Source organism: Copadichromis virginalis, linkage group LG15 (assembly GCF_057382275.1).
Source record: "Copadichromis virginalis isolate Kocher_CV1m ecotype Utaka linkage group LG15, C_Virginalis_male_GT1.1, whole genome shotgun sequence".
NCBI lineage: Eukaryota > Metazoa > Chordata > Actinopteri > Cichliformes > Cichlidae > Copadichromis > Copadichromis virginalis.
The window spans coordinates 3,101,099-3,122,454 of NC_140632.1; the positions used below are offsets into that span (position 1 = coordinate 3,101,099).

The window sequence follows — 21,356 nt, forward strand, 5'->3', positions numbered from 1 at the left end:
ACAGCTGAAGTCAGTTTTTCTTTTCTTCTTTATTGGGCTTCTTAGACCAGTGACAGTGAATGAGGAAATTATTGTTTTAATGTTTACTGCTCTGGGTGCAGAAGCGGATGAGAAGATGGGTGGTGACATGAGGGGGGAAAAGCAGCAGAAATGTCTTGCAACACTACCTCAGTGTTATCAGAGTAAAATGTAAAAAACAAACAAAAGAAAAAACGCTGTTTAAACCACAAAAAATATACAGCATGTGTCTGTTCAAGTCTTTCAATACGACAGTCCCACAGCATATTCAACCACCTTAAGATTTTATTACACTGCTCTCAGCAGAACAATGAGAATGTGGAGAAGAGAACACAAAGTGAAGGGAGGTGTATTCAGGAAAACCAATAAAGGTGACAGAATAAAGGAAGGAACACAAGACCCAACCTTAGATCCACTCAAAGGCTGAATGAAACTGGAACATTTCACCATCCCACAATTAGTGAGAGTGCATGTATGACAACAGAAAAAAAATCTCTTATTTCCTGATAAATTTCCAGAAAAAAACTAATAAAAACAATGACTGGACAGTGTTTCTCATAAGCTCCTGGAACTGGGCACTGTGAGTACCTATCCTCTACATATTTGCTAATTTGTTAACCTTCCTATCACCTCCCATAACAAAACTGTCCAGACCTCACTTTATCTTTACAGTCCATTTACCTACACGCTTTCTTTCACAACCCTGCACCTCTCTATCAGAAGTTAAGTCATGAAGCAGCTCCGCTTTTCCTGTTTTGCTCCAAGATAACAAGATCCTGGTTGTTTTTATTCGCCCCAGTTGTGGCTCTGCACAAGCTCAGTTCACAGACTTATCACATTCTCATCTCATCCATGCGCCACGGTTCATAGGCATACCAGGCGGAGGGGGCAAGGGCACCTGTGACTGTCCTGGAGGCACTGGAGGTGGAGGAGGGTACCCAGTGGGTGGAAGGGCCATCCCTGGTGGAGGCACGTGGCCTGGTGGCATGCGTGGAGGCGGTGGCGGGGGGTAGTTGTTGTAGACCGGTGGTGGATAGGATGGTGGCAAGCTGGGTGGTGGGTATGTGGAGGGAGGAGGTGGTGGCCCAGGAGGAGGTGCTGAAGGTGGTGGATAGACGTGATACATTGGGGGTGCGTAGCTGGGCGGCATGGAGTAGGAGGGACCCTCAGTCTTCATCATGGACTGTAGGCTCTGGTAGCCTTCACCAGACATATAAGAGCTCGTTGTGGACATCAAGTAGTTGGAAGGTGGTGGAGGAGGAGGGCGGTGGGGCAGCGGAGGAGGCTGGTGTGGAGGTGGAGCCTGTGGGGGAGGAGGAGCTGTTTCATTTCCTGGTTCTGCTTCTGCGGGAGGAGCTGGAGTGAAAGGACAAAGTAAAGAGAAACGACTTGTTAATAAAAATCAGCTTCCCTACTGCAAAGATCTAAAATGAAGCTCTCCATTCTCAGACAGTGAGCACACGGGCAGACCAAAACTACCAGGCTTAGCCACATAGGAGGTCTCATTATGAGGCTCAAGCACTAATCAGATTGGTCTGGGATAGGTTAGGGGTATGCGTGTCTTGGGAAATAATGTCCAGACGAGATGTGGTTACGTAAGCAGACTGAAAGGACTAACGACTGTGGGCTGCTTCTAAGCTCGAGCTGCAGGCAGGGGGTCCTGGCTGCTCATTATTGGTTGCTGTGGTGGCGCACGCAAACAGAGTATTAAGAGGACGCCAGCACGTAACGATATTTTGATCCAGCTCTAAATCATTTGAACTTCCTGGACAGTGTAAAGAATGCAGATGACGTAAGCTACACAGTCACGCTTACCTGGGGGTGGCTGCGTTGTGGGTAGAGGAGGCATGGGGCTCTCCAGTCGAGGAATCTTTGATCCAACTTGTTCTGTGAATTAAATAGAAGCTTTTTAAGACAAAACAAAACTGTAACTGCGTAAGCAAATGCTTCTGTGCTCCTGGATAATCATAAAAACCTCAACCCTGCCAGGAAAATCTAACTGCCGTCTTTCATCTTTCTCTAAACTGCTCTTCGTTGACATTAATTTGTTGCTTTCTTGGAGACATTTCAGTTTAATTTCATCAGATTTTAACAGCTTTAAAATCTGCCTAATCATTAATAAACATGTTACCTGGAGCCTTTGGTTCATCTTTGGGGGACGTCTGTAACACAGAGGAAATAAAATATGAGCCCCGTGCATGAATCATGTTAAACACGAGTTGTACAGCACAGGCTGAATGTATACTTACATGTGAGCGTTTAAGCTGGCGTGACGGGCTACCACCCTGAGGGGAAGTCTTTTTTGGTGGTGGGGGAGGAGGGTTAGCGGCTGGCGGTTGTCCCTGTGGAGCTGGAGGAGCAGAGATCGGAGCAGCAGGTGCCCTCTCCTTCTCCTGCATCTGCTGAGGGATGGGTTTGTTTCCCTGAGAGTACAGGTCCAGGATCTGGTGGCAAATGTCTGGAAGGCAAAGACATGTTTTTTTTGGTAAAGACAAAAAAAAAAAAAAATACAAAGGAAGAGGCTTTAAGTGGAACGTCTTTATGCTGAGTACCTTCAAGTAGCTCCACTGGAACGTCCTGGACAAACTGCTCCCACCAGCGGCGTGTAGACTGCTTGTTGGTCCATTCCTGGATGTCGAATTTGCACAGGCGGCCAGCCAGGTACATGACAGCGACCGCGATGATCTCCGGCTCCCACTGCAGAGACAGCATGGTGCACAGGCTGCAAACAACACGAGAGGTGGTTTGAGTTTTTGCCCGTTGAAGCACCAGGTTATTGTGACATCACCATATAACTTTGCATTCCTTACAAATGAAAACTAACCAGGCTGTAAAACCTGACGCACAAAATCCTCACCTGTCGTTGACAAAGGTCCAAGCCATTTGCAGCACCTTGCACACTTTATTCTTCTCCCCTGTAACGTGAAACAGGTCAGAGTTTGCCCACAGGACCATCATTTCTCACGCTCTGTGGAGCTGATGTCATACTTATCCTATCTCACCTTTGAGCTGCTTGACATAGCGCAGCAGGAACATGTAGGGGTGCTCCACCTGCAGGTCAAACTTGATCGTCTGGAGCAAAATTCTCTCTAACACCATCACCTCTTCCTGTTAAAACAAGCAGGCTAATTAAAAGCTTACTGCTGTGTCAGAGTATCGTTCTTCCAAAAAACACCCTGCTCGTAAATGTGGAGGCAGTCTCTAAAAACGCTGTAGGTGCTGGAAATCCTGCACATGTTAAAAACATGAAAGCTCACAACTAGATTGCATGTGTGGTCGTTTTCTCTGGATGTTGCCATTTGTTGTGGCAATGAATGACAAAAAATTCTCCTTTTAAAAAATGTAACAATAATATTGTCTTTTGGAAAAATCCTAATTTTAGTGGCTTAACAAGACAAGTTCCCATTACCTTTACTTCCAATTAGTAACGATAAGCCAGATGAGAGTCGAATAGCTAAACTTTTCATTTAAAAACACTTAAGTAAGAAAGAAGCTGATGTACAATTCTGACTTAATGACAGTAGTTAAGCTACTAAAAACTGGTGAGAAAAGCCAGGACACTGATGGTGGCTTATAACTAAAAGGCTGATATCCAAATACCAATGAGGTATTTGGTATGACTGCAAATGATTGGCAGTAAAAGCCCTCTATAAGTTAAAGCTATTGGACTAAAGGCTTCAGCTCAACTGAGTAAAGCACTCAGGCTCATGTTTTGGGAGAAACTGGCTAATTCTAGCATGATGCTAAATAAGCTAAAGAGCGACTGGGAAAGCAAACAAGCCGTCTGTAAGATGCTTGTGCCGCTTCATGTGAGTGCTGTAAATGTGTCTAACAAAGTGACAAGTTATAAGCCAGGTCCAGATGTCACAGATCTATCAGCTCTATCAAAAGTACTCAAGGTTAAGTGAAACAGAGGCTACTTCAAGTTAATAGATATTTTAGCTCGCCAACTGGTAAGAGGAAAAAGAAAATCTTGAATGTTGAGAGGGAGTTTTTAATAGCAAAGACGTGAAGCGGCATAATGACATAATCATATTCCACTGCATTTACAGCTTGTTCTTGTTTGGTTTTGACCCCGTGAGAGCTGCCGGTTTGATTACTGTCTCTGTGAGTCAGGGCACATAAAGCTGTGTTGAGTGACGCTCTGATGACCTCGCTGATGTGTTTAAAGAATGAGTCATGGCTCACTGTGGTATTACACACCTAATGTACCAGCTTAAAACTAAAGAAATGTAAGCGTGTTTGAGCAAAGCTTTGTATGCAAGTGAACACAGACAGTTATTCTAATAAAAGCGAGGAATAAAAGTTTGTTTGTAATGCAAGCCTGCTTCGCTTACAGGCAGCAATGGTAAATAAAAGCCCTGATCACTAAAAAAATAAGTAAGGAACTTTTTAGGTTATTGGAAACTTCAGTTTTACCAGGACCTCATTTATTCTGCCTGTATCAGTGAGCGCTGTTACACACCACCTGTTTTTAAACAGGTATTCACACCCATTCTGCTTCTGCAATCACAAGTGAAAAACCTCTCAAAACAAAGGTCAATACAAGGAACTGCACCTTGGGATCATCTCCAAACTGGGCAAACTGCACATCATTCAGGAGGCTGCGGGCAGTTTTAATGATATCTTTGCACTTCTTTGGGGTTTCCTCTACTTTACCAGCCAAGAAAAGACAACAAGCTCCCGTCACCTGTCGAGACACATATCACACCATTACTTCACCATTACAAACATCAGGTCTGCTTCCAGGAGTGAAACAAACAGAGACCATTATCAGATTGACTTACATATCTGGGAAACTGCTTGAAGGAGTGAAACATGTAGAAGCGGTGGAAATATATGATGCCCGTTGCCAGTGTGTCATAGTGTCTGAATGCAGGTCAAGGACTCACAAAGACTATTAACGGTTTGCAAAATATCAGCTTTAACATGTGACTCTTTAAATTAAAAAAAAAATTATTTTAATAATGCTTCCACAAACATCATTATATATAAGTATTAGGGGTGCAACGATACACAAAATTCACGGTTCGGTTCGGTTCGATACTTTGGTGTCACGGTTCGATATTTTTTCGATACAAAAAAAATGTTCATGCCTTTTTAATTTGTCATTTATTAAAATTATAAATATATATTTTAACTCAAAAGTACAGTTTTTAAATTTAACCCTAACCCTTGTGCGTGTTTTTTATTTTGACAGCGAATGCGCACCTGCGGACCACTTATGTGCAGCCCTGGTTATTTAGCTCGTCATATTGCAGCCACAGAAATTCTTTTGTCCATGAAACCATAAAGCTGCACTTTCTTTTTGCCTTATAGTCTGATTTGTCATAACTTCTCTGTTTTGTGGTAAGCTTTTCTTTGGCTGTCACTTCTTCACCCTGACCTGTCTTATTTGGCTCAGCAGAATTAAAATATATATCTGTCTGTGAAGGTCCTCAGTCATCCAGGTCATCGTAGTCAAATATATATCCTGCTGCTTTTACACACGCACTCACATAAGCTCAGCGATTCTCTGCGCGATCAACCTCTCACATGTTTAAGCTGCGGGAGATTTCACTTGTCATGTTTGCATAGTAAGCTAACGATTAATAAGACGATGTCAGAGGAATTGGTGCACAAATTATCATCACTCACAGATCAGTGCTGTCGCTCTCTATACACAGTTCGCGAGATTGCAAAGTGAAAGCAAAAAACAAGCGCAAATTCAAACGCGACTTCAATATGTCACATATTGACAGTGGCTCACCGATGCCAATGACATAATTACCCAGCTACATTTCTGAAAGAATGCAAAAGCATTGACATATATTTTTCCTACAATAGCCCGACGGGCAGGGCAGAGATAGATTTTGGTAGCCCGACTGAAAAAATCGCTAGCTCCGGGAAGTCGGGCTAGCGATATTGCGAGCCCTGTATCTGATTGAGGAATCACTCATCTTTGGAAAAGAGAGTTTATTACAGAGAAATGGCTCTTTCCAAAATAAAAGCTATACTATCCGCTTCTTCTGGGCTATATTCTCAGCAGCATAAGGAGAATCATGTGCTAACAGCTGTCTAAATGACTCGGCTAAAGTTAGTAGCATGCTTGTTGTTTTTGTCTTTGCACTAGGATGATGTCGGCGTAAATGTGCAGTCATATTCGTTGTGTTCCCACTAGTGCTTTCAGGTTAATCTCGTTGAAATGACCTTAACGCCACAACACGGCAAATCTCCGTTAAGGAGCTACCGCCGATTGCCCCGTGCATGGGGCTAGACGGCCAACACGTTAACGAGCTAACTGCGCTAACACACTAGCTCCCACCCATGTAATTGAGCATTGCATGGCAAACATACTGTTTTACTTTAGTCCATGACGCACTTACCTTCAGGGTCATACGTCACATGAAAACCAAAATAATTCCAAACGCCAGATCTGAATGAGGGTGGGGGAGGTCCATGTTGCAAGGAGAGCTTAACTTCTGTCTCGCTAGCTTGCCCTGCGCTCTTCCTTCTGACGATGCTGTCTGTGTTGAGCGCTCAGTGAATCTGCGTTCGACTACTCCGCCTAGGCTGCACTGTCGAGCCTAGGCGGAGTAGTCGAACGCAGATTCACTGAGCGCTCAACACAGACAGCATCGTCAGAAGGAAAGTTGATAAAATAAATTAAAAATTTTGTATTGTTCGATACATATGCGTACCAAACCGAAAGCACTGTATCGAACGGTTCAATATCGATACGAATATCGTTGCACCCCTAATAAGTATATATCAGACAGACCCTGTAAAAATGTTCACATTCACATCAAAGTAGGTTCTGTGAGAAAGGACAAGACAGCCATAAAAGGCGTTTTCAGATGTATTGCTTTTTAAAAGTCTCTTTATCTTTAACTATAAAACTGAAGCATGTGGCACTGATTAATCTTGTGACCCTTTCTCTTGTAGCTGTAGCAATGAATCTATCATCTAAATCAAGGATACAAGCCAAGTCGGGTCCCCACGTCAAATATGAAGCGAGCCCCTTCTCTGCGATACCGGGCCTCTGTGCCAGGGTCCAGACCCTCAGACTGAGAGGGCGTGTGGGCTAAATCCTTCTTGTCCCAGTACCAGCATGGTTTTATATGGTCCAAGATTGCCTGGCCCGTCATTGACGAGTTTTCCTTGGATTCCTTCATTGATTGAGGAGAGGCGGTGGATGGACCCGCTGTGCTGGACTGCTGAGATAAAAATAAAAAGGATCATCACTAAGGGCAGCAAAGCATTAAATAGCATAGCTCACACGAGTAGATATTTACGTTCAGGCAAAGAGTACCACAAATCCTGTCTCTTTCTTAAAAAGGATCTGTCTATAACCTGGCCACCAGTGTATTCTGTGAGGGCCATAGCGCAGTTTTATACACACTCAGGCTTATAAAAAGTGTAATTAGCTTGTAGTCCACGGTGTGAGACGCTAAAGAGCAGTAAACATTTCTGAGCTACACTGAGCTCCAAGTCCAGGCTCGTTGTAAACAAATCGATGATTAAAATGGATTCAGATAGCAACATAATATATTTCTATAGTTTTCACGGATCTGTGAATGTCGGCTCCCAGTGTGCATACAGCAGCACAGCAGAATCAACAGTCGAGTTTACACACAGCGAATAATGCTTTGCAACGAACCCGCTACTGCTGGCACTGTTAGCTGTGATGGTAACTTAGCTTCGTAAAACTAAAAAAGCCGCTAGAGGCGGAGATTAGGGTAACACGAGCCACACACTCGAAGCGGCTTAAACGCACCGACAGGCTAACATCTATGAAACACTCAAGCTGAGGGCAACCAACGCCGTCACATCAACAGGGCCACTCTGCACCAGCCTCGGCTAGCTAAACCTCGGCTAGCAAACTTGCTCCACTCGGTGTAACGCCGAAGCTTCCGACATGTCACAAGTAGTTCAGAATTCAGCCTCTTCACCTCCCCGCCGCTTCCAACGAGACACAACTCTTACCTTTAACATGTAGACGTCCGAATAAATCGCCTGAATCAGGCAGTTGTAGCAATAATCCACAGTTGATCACAATAAGTTGGCTAACAAGTGAACAACAGACCCCATTGTAACAAGGGCACCACCATTTTGCGGTACGTCAGACCGTTGGATGACGTCATCACGCAGGCACTGAGGTACACGTGCTCTCGGGTCACATTTTTCTTTCCATTTCCACTGCTAAATTAATTTCATTCGTGTTTTGAGTCTATCTAGCGCTGCTGGAAACAGCCCGCCTTTCCTGAAAACATTTTAAATTCTTATATTCTTGATAATAATCTAAAGGATGATATTCCCAATAATATCCACTAGAGGGAGACACAGAATCTCTCTTGGACTTTGGCGGTCAGCATTGACCAAATAGTTTACATGTGCAAATTACAAACAAGCAAGCAAATATTATTTACATTGTGCTAAATAGTCACCGGTTATTTTCACACCTGGTGAGTCCTGCAGCAGGTAACACCCAAACATAGAAATATGCTCCTCATAAGAAATATCACTCGATGTAGCAGTAGCAGGATGTTTAAGGAACCCAACCAAACAAGTATGAGTTGTGACCAGTATAAATGCGAATCTGCAGGTAAGTTAAAAATTAAATTAAAAAGAAAAAATGACAAGGTTAAACACGTATAATACATAAACTGAAGCAGATTTTCCTTTGATACCTATAGATCTTTATACATCTGTATGTGTTACAAACATACTTCTGATGCACAACTGGATCTAAGAGTAGATGAGTTTTGCCGGTGTTTGCCTGATAGTGCACATACTAAAGAACACTGAGCCAAAATCTACTCTGTCTGACTCCCTAAAATAAACATCACTGGTTTATTTTACTGATTAAACACAAGAAAATCACTCATTCTTTTACCTCAGTGCCGGCGTTATCTTCTATATTACTCGTGAGTTATTTATATCTAATCAAACAATACGTACACGTTTAAAATTAACTTAAATATTGGTTTTGAGCTGTATGCACAGAATGACGATGATATTAATTAATACGCAAAACAATATATGCACATGAGATTCAAACTGCAAATAATTATCATGTATTATCTGTCGCTATGGCTTCTGAGTTCAAACATGAAGGTTGTGAAACAGGACAGATTAGGAAAGTTTACCACCTCATCCTGCTGCAAAGGAGAAGGCGAGAAAAGGGACTGATTAGGACAAAAAAAAGACATTTTTTGTGGTGTTTATTGGTAATGGAAACTTGCTATCATATTAACCAAAAAGGAATTTTAAGCAGGAAAATGAAAATATTAGAAAAGTAATTTTCCTTTAGGCTCCTGTTGTTGACACGTGAAAGGTGCAGCATCATCTGTGCTTGTTTAAATGTCACTGCATAAGAGCGGGGCTTGCAAGTAACATCTTGTGCCCTCTGCATCCCCCTCCCGCCCAGTCTCACTTCTGAGAAAAGCCAGCATTGAATCATTTACTCCGTCCAAATTAAAATTTGGAATCTGCATGCATTATATATTCACCCCTGCTCGGACAAATCCTCTTAACTGTGGGAGAAATTGTCAGGATGTGTCCTGTAGAAAAGTAAGAGCCTTGTCTAGTTGTATTGCCTGTAGCAAGGGAGCATCTCAATCTGTCACTCAAATCCACACACACACACACACACACACACACACACACACACACACACACACACACACCAGCCACCGTAAATCAGCTTATGAATAATATATACTTATACTTTCTTTATTAATATTAAACATTGCACAATGAAGCGCCGACTATAAGCAAATCCCAGAGCAATATTCATATTACCCCAGCTCTCCTGGAGTGGACCTTTCATTGTTTATGTCAGCTCTGTCACGCTGTGGTTAAACGCGTTGAAGCGACTGCCTCCAAAGGTCTGCACGCATAACCCTAAAAACTGTATAAAGTCCAGTTTCCGTCATTTACATTAGTCTATTTTAGGACTATATTAATGTCTTTGTTGTATTCTTTGGAGAGTAAATAAATGGGAGGGACATGAAAAATGGAAGACGTAAGGGATGCAATGATGGAGGTGACCCAGAGTCAAAGCCGGGGGAGTCGCGTGTCCACACAAATGCAAAAGCTTCTAATTTTTAAAAAAAAACTTTGTTATCGGGCTCATTATTTTAATGCTTAACTGTAAGTTACAAACAAGGCAGATCTTTCTAAAGTCAGTAGATTGCATGTCAGCACCGTGGCCCCTTGTAAGTTGGACAAAACTTTCACATCTTGCTTGGATGTTGCCCCGTGGTGTGTTCAGGTACCTCCTCTTGAGCGACCGCACTTAGCATGAGAGATGCATGTCTCCTTAGAGGCAACATTTGGACTTAAAACCTTTCCTGTGTCCACAAGTGGGGTATTTGTGGTATGTTGGCCCCATGCAACCCAGCTTTAAACTGCCTTTGCCCAGAGCCTGCAGTTACAAGCTATAATGGAGACATTGATGTATTATTGAGAAACCCATGGGTAAGGATCAAGGAGCTGCTCGCAGCCGGCAGGGATGGCAAGAGAGAGAGCGAGAGAGAGAGAGCGTGTGTGAACTCAGGATAATGTTTTCCTTCAGCATTCAATATGTCCGCGACTGCTGTTGCTCTCTTGGCCCGACGCGGAGTCGAAGATACTCCGTGTAATATCACATATCGAATTTATGCGCTCCAGTCAAAGCAATATGCTCGACAACATGCTTGGCCTATCTGTGAAAGATAGCTGTTGTGCCGTAGTGTTTCCATGTGGCGTCTGCTGAGGTTACGTCTACTTGAGCCAGAGCTGAGATGACATTTCATTTATATAAATAATTACTGTCCTGAAAGTCCCCTAGGCCTGCCCCGAAGCAATCAAACTTCTAATGCTCTTAAAATTGCCCACCATGTTTTATTAATGGCGGGCTGTAAAATGTATTGCTATGGCTGCACACTTCTCTGCTGATCTACGAGGAAACAGTGTCAACTTTAAACGGCCGTGTGAGGCTATTATTTTTATTCGACAATGTATTTCAAGCAAATTACGGCACGGCACCACTTTGGACTGTATGGTGTGGTGGCATTAGAGCTGTACTAACCTGTATCTCAATGCAGACCCGTACGTGTGCAATTACCTTCCCTTAGTGCTATTAATTGCCTCTCAGTGAACCCGATCTGCTTTTCCAAGGACTCTCTCTCAGACGCTGAACTGTATAAATGGCAAATTAAGGAGGCTTCATTCTAAAAATAGGGATGGAGTTTAGTAATGCTGCATTAAGGTATCACCGCCTAAACAGGTTCTCCAGACTGTGCCAACAGAGGGTACTGTTGCCTCACAACATATTTAAATGATCCCCAACAACAAAGCTACAGCATGGGTTTTCCACCCTCTGACTCAAATGTGAGTAAATACTACATGTATGGTGCCATGTGTCCTGTGCATTGCTTCACCGTTTACACAGCCGACAAACGCACAGCAACACAAAGGATTAATTGTCTAAATTAAAGGCGACCCTTCATCCAAGTTTGACTTGGACCTGATCGAGGTGTTTGCTGTTCTTGTTTTAAGATCATTTCCATCTGGCGTGCCTGTGAGGCTTCTGTAAGCAAGGATGATGAGGTGGTGGTTCTAAATAGGTAAAAGGTGAAATGACCAGATTGATTTACTTCATACTATTTGTGATAGAATTACCAAAAAGAAAAAAGAAAGTCAAGGTGAATTTTGGCTGCTAACGCGACACTGCTTCCAATAGCCAGACATGAGCGTGTCTGTGAAGTAGCCACTGCTGAGTGATGTTTGCGTCTGAAGCTGGTGGTGGAGCTCTGGGGAGCCACTGCTGGTTGCCCCCCGCAAATTGTCTCTGTGTTGTTTGCCGTTCACACCTCTGTAGTGGCTGATGTCTTGGACGCACTTAAACTTGAATGAGGCAACACCAACCACACACACAAACACCCACACACACATGCGGGTCGCCCCAAACAGGGCATGTTTCGTCGTGTGAGCTGCAAAGACGGCTCAATAGGAGACACTGGAGCTTGTTGGAAGGAGGGGAGGGAGGTGTCTCTTGTCCGTCTGCCCGCCTGCGCTCTCTCTCTCTCTCTCTCTCTCTGTCGCTTTCTCTCCCTCTCTCAATCAACGCGGCTACTGCTACGAGAGCCAAGAGTTGCCGTTTCTGCGCACCGATGCCAAAACGCGCGAGGGGAGTCAGTGCCAAAGGGTCATTGTAGCGCGCCACTGCTGAGATGGAAGGACTGTAGGGAATCCTAAACTAAAGAGCCACCATTTGAACCCAGATGATATAATTATATCATTAAAATTAAAGAAAAGGAGAGGAGTTAAATAGGTGACAACATCCATCACTGGTGGAGTGCTCCGTAGGCTACTTAATCTGTCACCGCGGTCGCTGCAGAAGCGGACAGTCCAGGATTTTTTTTCCTTTCCTTGTCCTATTTGGTTAATCTGCAAAAGCTTACTTTACCGGCGCACTCATTAAGTCATCGGTCGTCTGCAGACGCTTCCTTGCTAAAACTACACTTTTTTGGCGTCCTTAATCCAAGTGTTGCTTCCTCCGAGGCGCAGCAGGACACCGTGGACTGAGCGGTCCTTCATCCTTATCGCGCTGCTGTCCGACTGGTGATCTTTCCAAAAGAAAAAAAAAAAGAAACAAAAAAAGACGATTTCCAGCTAAAGACTGTGAAAAGCAGCAGGGGAATACAAAAGGGAGCGGGAAGTCGGGGACCTGTGATCCAGAGAGGACCGACACCACGGTCCAAGCCGACTCCAAGTGCCGTTCACCGGGCGATGCCAGAGTAGATGCCGGGGCAATGTCCCGCCGCAAGCAGGTGAACCCGCAGCACTTATCGTTGACGCACAGGGAGACAATACAAGGTGAGGTTAAAATCTTTACACGCTTATCACTTCCTTTATCGTAACATTTACTGCTTTGCAATTTTGTCAATATTATTATTTAGCCCGATTCGGACTTTCGGGCCAATATAAATAAATAAAGAACTAAACGTGATTAATAACGCACTTTTCTTTTTAGTAAAACACGAAGACAGCACGTTGTTTTCAGTGATTGCAAAAAATGCGCCGAACAAGAAAAAATAAATAGATCATGTGATATCACTAATGCACAAACAATAAAAAATAGTAGGTATACCGTGCAGCTGCTTATTTAAAACTAAACTTTTAGACTCGATGCGAGTGACTGCATGGCTTCTAAACTATTTTATCATTTGTATCAGTGTAAGTGAGACCGTTTTTACATGCGCCTTTTTCGGCTTCAGTGGATTTTACTACAAGGGACGATCCTGTGACAGCTACAACTGGGGTGTCTGCTTGATTGTGTGTGTGAGTAGCACTCACACACACACACACACACACACACACACACACACACACACACACACACACGTGCACTGAGGTTGTACTCTAACAATTCATATTCAATTTTACGTTTTCTCTTCTCCCGGGATGTGTCACATTTGCGCGTGGATACTTTGTTAAACATTTCCACAGAGGGTGAGTTTGCACGATTAAAGTTTTTTTTTCTTTCTTAAAAAATAGCCTCTTTCTCTTTCTCTCTCACTTTTTGTCACACACTCTAACATTTTGGCACAAAGCATCAAACTTAAAATGATTTTTTTGCGACACACCGGCCCACAAGAAGAATATTTAAGAATGGAGCAGGGCACGAAAATAAACACACACACACACGGGGAAGATCACTATTTTTTTATTTGTACTATATTTGCTAATCTTATTATTACGTGGGCCACATTTTAGGATCCGTAGGGTCACAACTTCTTTTCACGAGTGCGGCAAAAAAAAAAAAAACTGCGCAGGATTTTTCCTTTTTCTTTCTTTCTTTCTTTTTTTTTTTTTTAGGGAGGCGAGCATATGATTAAAAAGTCTTATAATCCAATTTCAAATCAATTATATCAATCTAACCTTCATCTCCCAGCGCTCTGCTGTGCCTAAATCCAATTTCATAGAGGCCTAATCTGGGTAATTCATTGCAGAAGTTCATGATGTAATCTTTGGCCAATCTGTTTTGCGTTGAAAACGGTTAGGTGCATTCCGTCCCACCCGACACATTTAACATTTAGACTCATCACTATTCACTTTGGCACTCTCTCATTGACTTTCCCCTCTGAAGTTTTTTTTCTTTTTGTTTTTGCTGAAATTGTTTCGCCAATTTCAGACACAGAGAGCGATCTGAGAGACACATCCAGATATAAGCGGTTGGTTTTTTGTTAAATTAATGGAATTATTTTTATTTGTGATAACGTGCAGCACCACGTTAAGCTGATGCTTGGCTATGGTGCAGCTATTGATGTGAAGGCTGATTCTCTCTGTTGTCGCTCTGGCTGTCTGATAATTAATTCAGGTGGAGATGATTTCAGCCCCAGTCGTACATTTTTTCGACTGAACCGAAAAACAAACAAACAAAAATTTGCAAAACTTTGTTTGCACCTCAGGCACTGCTTTTGTGTGTTTAACACTTAATCTGGATAAAGTGTGTCTAACAATTGCAGCTTTTTTTCACCCTCTTTTTTACATAACATCCCTCTGTTATTAGTCAACTCATACAAATTAAGGCTAAAATAATATTTGCTTCTGCTTCTGCACCTGCTGAATGTCATTAGGCTGATAATTAGCTGTCACAGATCAGCTTTCATTTTCTTAATTTCTCTGTCCAAGCTCTCAAGCTGCGCTGAAATGTCCCCAGGATTCATTTGCTCTTGCCTGAAGCTTTAAATGACTGGATTTAGAAATCTTTTTAATCATCTCTGGCTTGGTCTTTAAAAACAAAAAAACAAAACTTGCAAGTGTCACAAAACAACTTAATATCTCTAAATGCTGACAAATGTTTTGGTGCTTAGCCTAATAACACAGGGGTGGTCGAGTACAGGGTGGAGGAAAGGAGGGGAAATGTGTGGAGAGAGGGCCTGTCTCTCATCTTCTTTCAGTGTCACCTACTTAAAAAAAACATACTCCAGCAGTGGCAAAGACCTGAGAGGCTCAGGTTCAAGAGGGAGGACTTGGACCTGTGTCCACAACTCAGGCTGGAGGACAAAGAGGGGCAGTGGGAGGAAAGCCAACTTGTTATTTGATTAAGTCAACACATGTACGGAGATACTGCCAAAGAAAAAGAAAGAAAGACGAGAAGAAAGAAGTACATTTCTGAAAAAAGAAAGTTTGATTTTAATATCACTTTGCAGCTCGACGGTTTCACATTTTCTGTATCAACTGTCGAGACCAGTCTCGGCGTATCTCTTTATAAAAGGAATGATATTTAGCTTCTGCAGGGCACCAGCATTCATCAAAACACACGTCATGGCTCACTGTAACAGAACACAGCCTTGTGCCAGCTGCAGGACTACAGGTCATCCACTACTTATGAACAGAACCTGAATATCTGCATATTTCTGGACAGGCTTAGCAGAAGCCTGTGTACTTGCCAGGCCAGACATCTAAAGGGGTGAACAAGCGACTGTAACTGCAGTCGAGGCACTCAGTGCGCAAGTATGCAGCAAGGAAGGAACACGCTGACTCTATGTAGATCTGCCTATACTGTGCAACTGCAGAAAGAACCACGCTCAGAATACATCAGCACGTATCTGTTTATGCTTTCACTGTGACAAATGCAGCAGGCCGATTCAGTCGGCGCAGTTTATAGTTCATTCTCGGTTTCCTTACAGGGAAATCATCCCTATAGGCTTTTTCAGGCTCGGTGATTCAGCTTCGGAGTCACATCCGTGACAAAGAGAGACCTGTCACACAAATATCCTTATGAATTAGTCAAATTAATGTGGAACGACTGGCGTTTAGCATCCCAGGTTTGCTCCCCCCCCTTTCTTCAGAGAGTGGTGCATTTGCAATCTCGAATCAGATTTATTACTGTGAATTCTTCTCTGGATTCAGCCGTGGAAACGCCTCGTGATAACTGTTTACCCTCCGAATTGGCATGCTACTTGTGAAACAGTTAATGTTTTCTTCTTTATGCACACCATATGGCTGTCAAATGATGGGGAGAAACCCACCGTACGCAGTCTTACGCCACAGTAAATATGCACACACATTGTGGTAACCGGATGATAATCTCACAGGGGAGATGACTGTTGAGCGATTTATGATTCACTGCGAGGCAGTGCTGCAGTTTGTTCGCCGATTTTCCTTCTATATTTCAATATTATCGAACACGTTTAATCCATTTTGCAATGCTTATAAAGCGGCTTTTTAAAATTATTATTATTATGATATCTCTAAAATTGTTTGGCAAATTTGATTTATATCACCAAATGTCATGCCTCAGAGGTTGCAAGTCATTTATAGCGATTTAGTGACAAGTCACAGTCAGCTGCAGTCGTATTTTGCTCACTTTCAGGCCTGATAATCTAAGATTTATGATAAGAAATAGGGCTGCTACAGATTAAATGGTGATATGATAATGAAACACACAGGCCTGGCCTTTCACAACGCACACTGTTGCAGCTCTCCTTGGCAATCGCTGCTGAGAAAAAAGGGGAGAGGCTAAGCGAGGCCGCTTGTCGTTTGAATTTTTGATTGCAACCATCTGCGTCGTTGCTGGTGTCATTTATTTTCAACGACAGCGTGAATCTTTCCCAACTTTCCCCTTTGGGGGTTTCTGTGTGTGTGCATGTGTTCTCAGCTCAGCAAAATGGAAAGGGGGAAAACAAAGAGAGGGAGACAGGTCTGAACCCATACGCTATGGCCGACTGTCATACGAGTGCCCATGGCCTTCCTCTGCCTTTCAACTGCCGAACAGAGCGCGCAGCTGGTATTAAAGTGTTGTGTAAGACCAGCGGAAAATAGTTTCGTGGTTTTCTGTTCTGACACTGCTTCTTCGGGGCATTTCGTCAAATTCAAATAAAAAAAAGAAAAAAGAAAATTGTGTCTTATCCAAAAAAAATTGACTCCCCCCCTCCTCTCCTCCTTTTATTCCGTTGGGAAGAGTAGAGCTTGTTTTGCCGTGCTGTCAAATTTCCTTGCTTTTGCCCTCACCTCGGGCACAGTGAAACTGCGAGAGAGTCGTCATGTATAAGAACATATAAGAACAAACACAATAGTTGAGGATTAGAAGGACTTATAGGTGCAATTAATGTCTGAGGACATGACTGGAGGCCAGAGTCCTCCTATATGCACTCTGGCAGGTTTCACCCACCTAGCTGGTTTCACCCAGCCGCTAACTTTTTACCAGTTTAATCACCGCTCGAGCATAGCCAAACTACACGGGATCAATTTCAGCATTTGCACTTAAAAGTATCTAAAAAATCCCAAAAATATTTTTTTTATTAAGTGTTTTCTGGCCTTTGAACAGCTTTTTTTGACCTTCTACAAAGATGGAAATTTTGGTGAAAGAGGCCCATTGTCTTGAGCTCCCATCTGGTACATATTGTGCAGTGGCTGTGTGCAGCAGCAGCAGCAGCAGTAGTAATAGTGGAGTGAATGACTGACTCTCTCCTCATCAAACTGATAGGGGGTGCTCTAAGGCTGCCTCAGTTAACTCACACTTGATAAGGCAGAGTAGCAGGACTGTCACAGGGTGAATATAACTCCAAGTTTATATGTGTGTGTATGTGAGAAACAGAAGAAGAAGAAGAGACAGAAATAAAGTATGTGTGCTATCATGTCAGACAGCCCGGTTTCATTGCCATCATCACGCCTTCCCCAACGATGGCATGTTTGACAGCGTGTCAGCTATGCTCCTTTACCTATCAAGCTTGTTCCTCTCACATAGGAGTTTATACTGAGGAATTAGACACTGTCTGTCACCGTGATCGGCTACATTAGTCTGTTATTCTTTCACGTTTCCATTTTGCCGTGCTTGTGTCCAAGATTTTTTTATTTTTTTATTTTTGTACCACCCTCCCGCCCCGCAAGCATTCCACGTTTGGTTCCTTCTTGCACACATGTTTTTCTCACACAGGTGAGCCTCGGGACAGATGAGTGCGCGGGTTTCAGAGAGGGGTGCGGTTTTCAGAAGATGTCCGACTGATATTCCAGATATTCACAGTCACGGTGCCAACTCCTGCTAATTTACTGCTTTCAGCCTCGGGCCGTGTTACTCAACCGTAGGCTAACAAACAGGCCTTTTCACTATTTGTCTCTGTCTCTCACAGGGAGAGAGAGTCGAGTTCAAATGCCCAGGTGTCTGTCAGCTCGCTGACTTGTAGTTGTCTTTTTTTTCTTTTCATTTTCGCATTTCTCACACGAGGATCCGTGCCTCATGCCACCTGTCTTCTTTCTTTTCTCTTTTGTTTTTTTTTTCCCCAAAGTAAAAAAAAATAAATAAAAAAAATAACGTTAGCAGAAAGATCTCCTGCACCGTCCTACTTGTATGCATTGCACATACATGCAGAGTTACATTGCCTGCGCGAGCGAATCATGGTCACAAGCTGTGAACTGTAGGTAAATATGCGGCTGTGTTCCTTCTTTGCCGCCAAAAGATTATGAGATGGAAATTATTTGGCGGACATCCAGGAAGCCATCGCCATTTAGAGAAAAGATATTTGGCATCGGATCATCACTCCAGGGTGGAATGAGAGGACTGGAAAGTGTGTATGAGTGTATACGTGGGCGGATGGGTGATTTGGTAAAGGGGGTGGTGGTGGGGGGGATCATAGTTACAAAGAAATATTTGAAAATGATAAATAATAATAATAATAATGATAATTTGGGGAAAAAAGGGATGCGTTAGTATTCATCCCCAATCCTGCCCGAGTTTAAGCATTATGACAGCGACGCAATGCTTCCCTGACAGAGTGAGATGGCTGATAAGAAGGTTTAGGATCTTTGGTCTGATAAATACAGCAGAACAAAAAAAAGAAAAAAGAAGAAGAGAGCGAGAGCACACACCCTCTTTGTCTAATCTTTGCAATTATTAGGGTGTCAGGAAAAGAGAAAAGGAGGCAAAGAAGAAGGGGTGTAGGGGGAGGGGTGTGGGGGCGTGGGTAGGGGGGGAGATACGGGCGCTAGAAGTGGAGACGCAGCAGACAGGCAAGTGCTGCTATGCTTCTCTCCCAGGCATCAACACCTCTCCCTGGGTACCCGCTCACTCAGACACGCCTTCAGTCTCTGGAGCTTCAGGTTTCCTCGGGGCTCTTTAGAAGAGGACACATTTCCATACTGGTGCATGAGGGTAGAGTTTTAAAATGTAAAAAAAAATGGAGGTTGTCCATGAGGGATTTACGTTAAGCTGAGGGACAGAGTCTGCGCCATCGGGGAGGAACAGAGGGAAGAATGTGTAAATGTTATTAATGACCGTGTCAGATCTGTAAAGAATGAGATTTACTCTCCTAACAGGACCCCGGGTTTGGCTTTATAGATTTTCTGTCTGTGGAGAATACACTGTTCAAACTCACCTGATCCATTCATGTACACACACGCACTTAGACATGGCCCTTTTTTTCTCTTCTCTCTCCTTTTAATTTTTCTTTTCGCTGTCTTATTCTAGGATGCACACAAACACGAACACACACGCACGCGCGCACACACAGGGTGGTGGATGTGGCCTACGTTACTCTACACTTTGTTCTGCACAAGCTGGGGCTCCCGTGGTGTAGGGAGCCGTCTAGCTATGACAGCTTAGTGCAGCAAAAGGCCCTCACCGGAAACCAAGCCTGCACTGTGAGATGAATAGCTTCCTGGCCACACACACAATCACACAGGCTGATATGCACACAGACACACATACACGTGGAGTTTATGTGTTGGGTGCAGCCCACGCAGATCTCTCACGGATAAGCAGTGCAGGTGTTTGCCTAGGCGAAGCAACTTAACAGCGGCGTTGTTTCATGCCATGAAAGTGACACACAGTTGTGACTGTAATGATCATCTTGTGTGGTAGGAAGAGATGGCTTTCATCAGGTAATGGTTTCAGGGATAACTAAACTCGCTGGGTGTTTTTTCCCTTTACCTCTCTATATTTGGCTCTAACTATCTTACTCCTATCTTTCTTAAAATAACATCACTGACTGACATCTTTTACCTTCCCCTTCTTATTTCGGCAGCAGAGGCCAATCATGACTCAGGGGCAGGATCTCCATCTCCTGAGCTGTCCACCCCGAGCCCTCGGAGGAGAGCATCTGGAGAGCATGACCTCTTGACCTGCGGCCAGTGCCAGACTAACTTCCCTCTGGGTGATATCCTGGTTTTCATCGAGCACAAGCGCCGTCTGTGCCGGGGGCCCATTGGCGGACTGGGGTCCTTCTCCAAACCTGGGGCAGCTGGCGGGGTTATGGGCCTTCCCATCTCTCCGAGGGCCAGGTCACTGGAGCTGGGAAGAGGGGCTGTTCCGGTGGAAGTGGGCGTCCAGGTGACCCCAGGAGGGGAGGAGGATCAGGCGAGGAGGCTGACCCCAGCCAAAGGGATCTGCCCGAAACAAGAGAGAGGAGGTAAAGAGATTGTAGCGCACCAGTACACATCGAGCCCATAAACACAGAGGTCGGGAAAGAGCTCTCTTGTCACACAAGAGGCGCACTTACATAAATGAGCATTCACATCCACATATAGAGTTTTATATCTGTGACTTCAGAGGACTTGCTGTCGACTTGCTTTCATTTTACTACACTTACCCAAACCTTAACCTGCTGTGTTGAAAATATCATGTTTTTTGTCCCTGTCAGTAAGACACTTGGCCTATCATGGCAGAGCAAACGGATTTAGGTCCCCACAACATGAGTAATACCTGGATCGGGCACACGGGCACACACACGTCTCTCACCTGTCCGAGACAGATAGCTCTCTTTAAAGAATCCCAGCTGTTTGTTATTTTGACAGTGGCCTTCAGGAGGGATTAATGTAGCCTGAGATGATTTTATTAGAGTGAGTGAGAGCTGCACTGTGTGTCTATTCTGCTCCATTTTAAGTAAAACATCACACACACACCAGAACACACACAAACATACACGGGCACGGGCACACACACACACACACACACACACACACACACACACACGCACGCACGCACGCACGCACGCACACACACACACACACGCACACACTTGCAGGCCTCAAGGACTTCTTCAGCTGAAACCAATTGTGAAAGAAGGTGATAGAGGAGCCGCCCCCAGAATGTGTGTGTCTATTTGTGTGTGCCTGTATTTTTTCCTTCTTCTTCTTCTTCTTTTTTTGAGTGCACCTCACGTGTCTGAACGTTTGTATAGAAATCCTGCAGCATATGAAGAGGTTAAGAAAGCTGATTAAAATTCATCTGTGTGCGTGGTGAGGAGAAGGGGATTAATAAAGCAGCAAGGCCGTTCATCTGGCTATGAGGGGAAGGGAAAGGCGGAGGGGTGGGGGGCAAGGCCTGGAGAGTGCCAGCGCCGGAGGGAAACCAATTCAAAGTTATCAGG

General features: G+C 43.8%; 2 protein-coding genes across 7 annotated transcripts in view; one reads left to right on the top strand and one right to left on the bottom strand.

Moving 5' to 3' along the window:
* Positions 1-10: 10 nt before the first annotated feature.
* On the bottom strand, positions 11-20,055 carry ccnk (cyclin K). Of its 4 annotated transcripts, none has more exons than XM_085431352.1 (11): positions 19,991-20,055; positions 6,979-7,214; positions 4,806-4,887; positions 4,577-4,708; positions 3,021-3,126; positions 2,876-2,933; positions 2,571-2,740; positions 2,268-2,476; positions 2,150-2,180; positions 1,834-1,905; positions 11-1,374 (listed from the first exon to the last, which is right to left on the bottom strand). In XM_085431352.1, exons 1-11 carry the CDS (start codon positions 20,024-20,026, stop codon positions 860-862), a joined length of 1,647 nt encoding a protein of 548 aa, XP_085287478.1. In that variant the 5' UTR covers positions 20,027-20,055; the 3' UTR covers positions 11-859. The 4 variants fall into 4 exon arrangements, with proteins under 4 accessions (XP_085287478.1, XP_085287479.1, XP_085287481.1 ...); XM_085431353.1 differs by having other exon boundaries at positions 6,979-7,211; positions 19,991-20,051; XM_085431355.1 differs by lacking the exon at positions 19,991-20,055 and adding an exon at positions 7,984-8,201 and having other exon boundaries at positions 6,979-7,211.
* Positions 12,011-21,356, top strand: part of bcl11bb (BCL11 transcription factor B b) — a 36,436-nt gene continuing 27,090 nt past the window's right edge. For 2 of the 3 annotated variants that reach the window (XM_085431349.1, XM_085431351.1), the window contains exons 1-2: positions 12,011-12,861; positions 20,013-20,396. In XM_085431349.1, coding sequence (XP_085287475.1) covers positions 12,798-12,861; positions 20,013-20,396 — 448 coding nt within the window. In that variant the 5' untranslated portion in view covers positions 12,011-12,797. The remainder of the gene's footprint in view (positions 12,862-20,012; positions 20,397-21,356) is intronic. The other variant, XM_085431350.1, reaches the window with a different exon arrangement.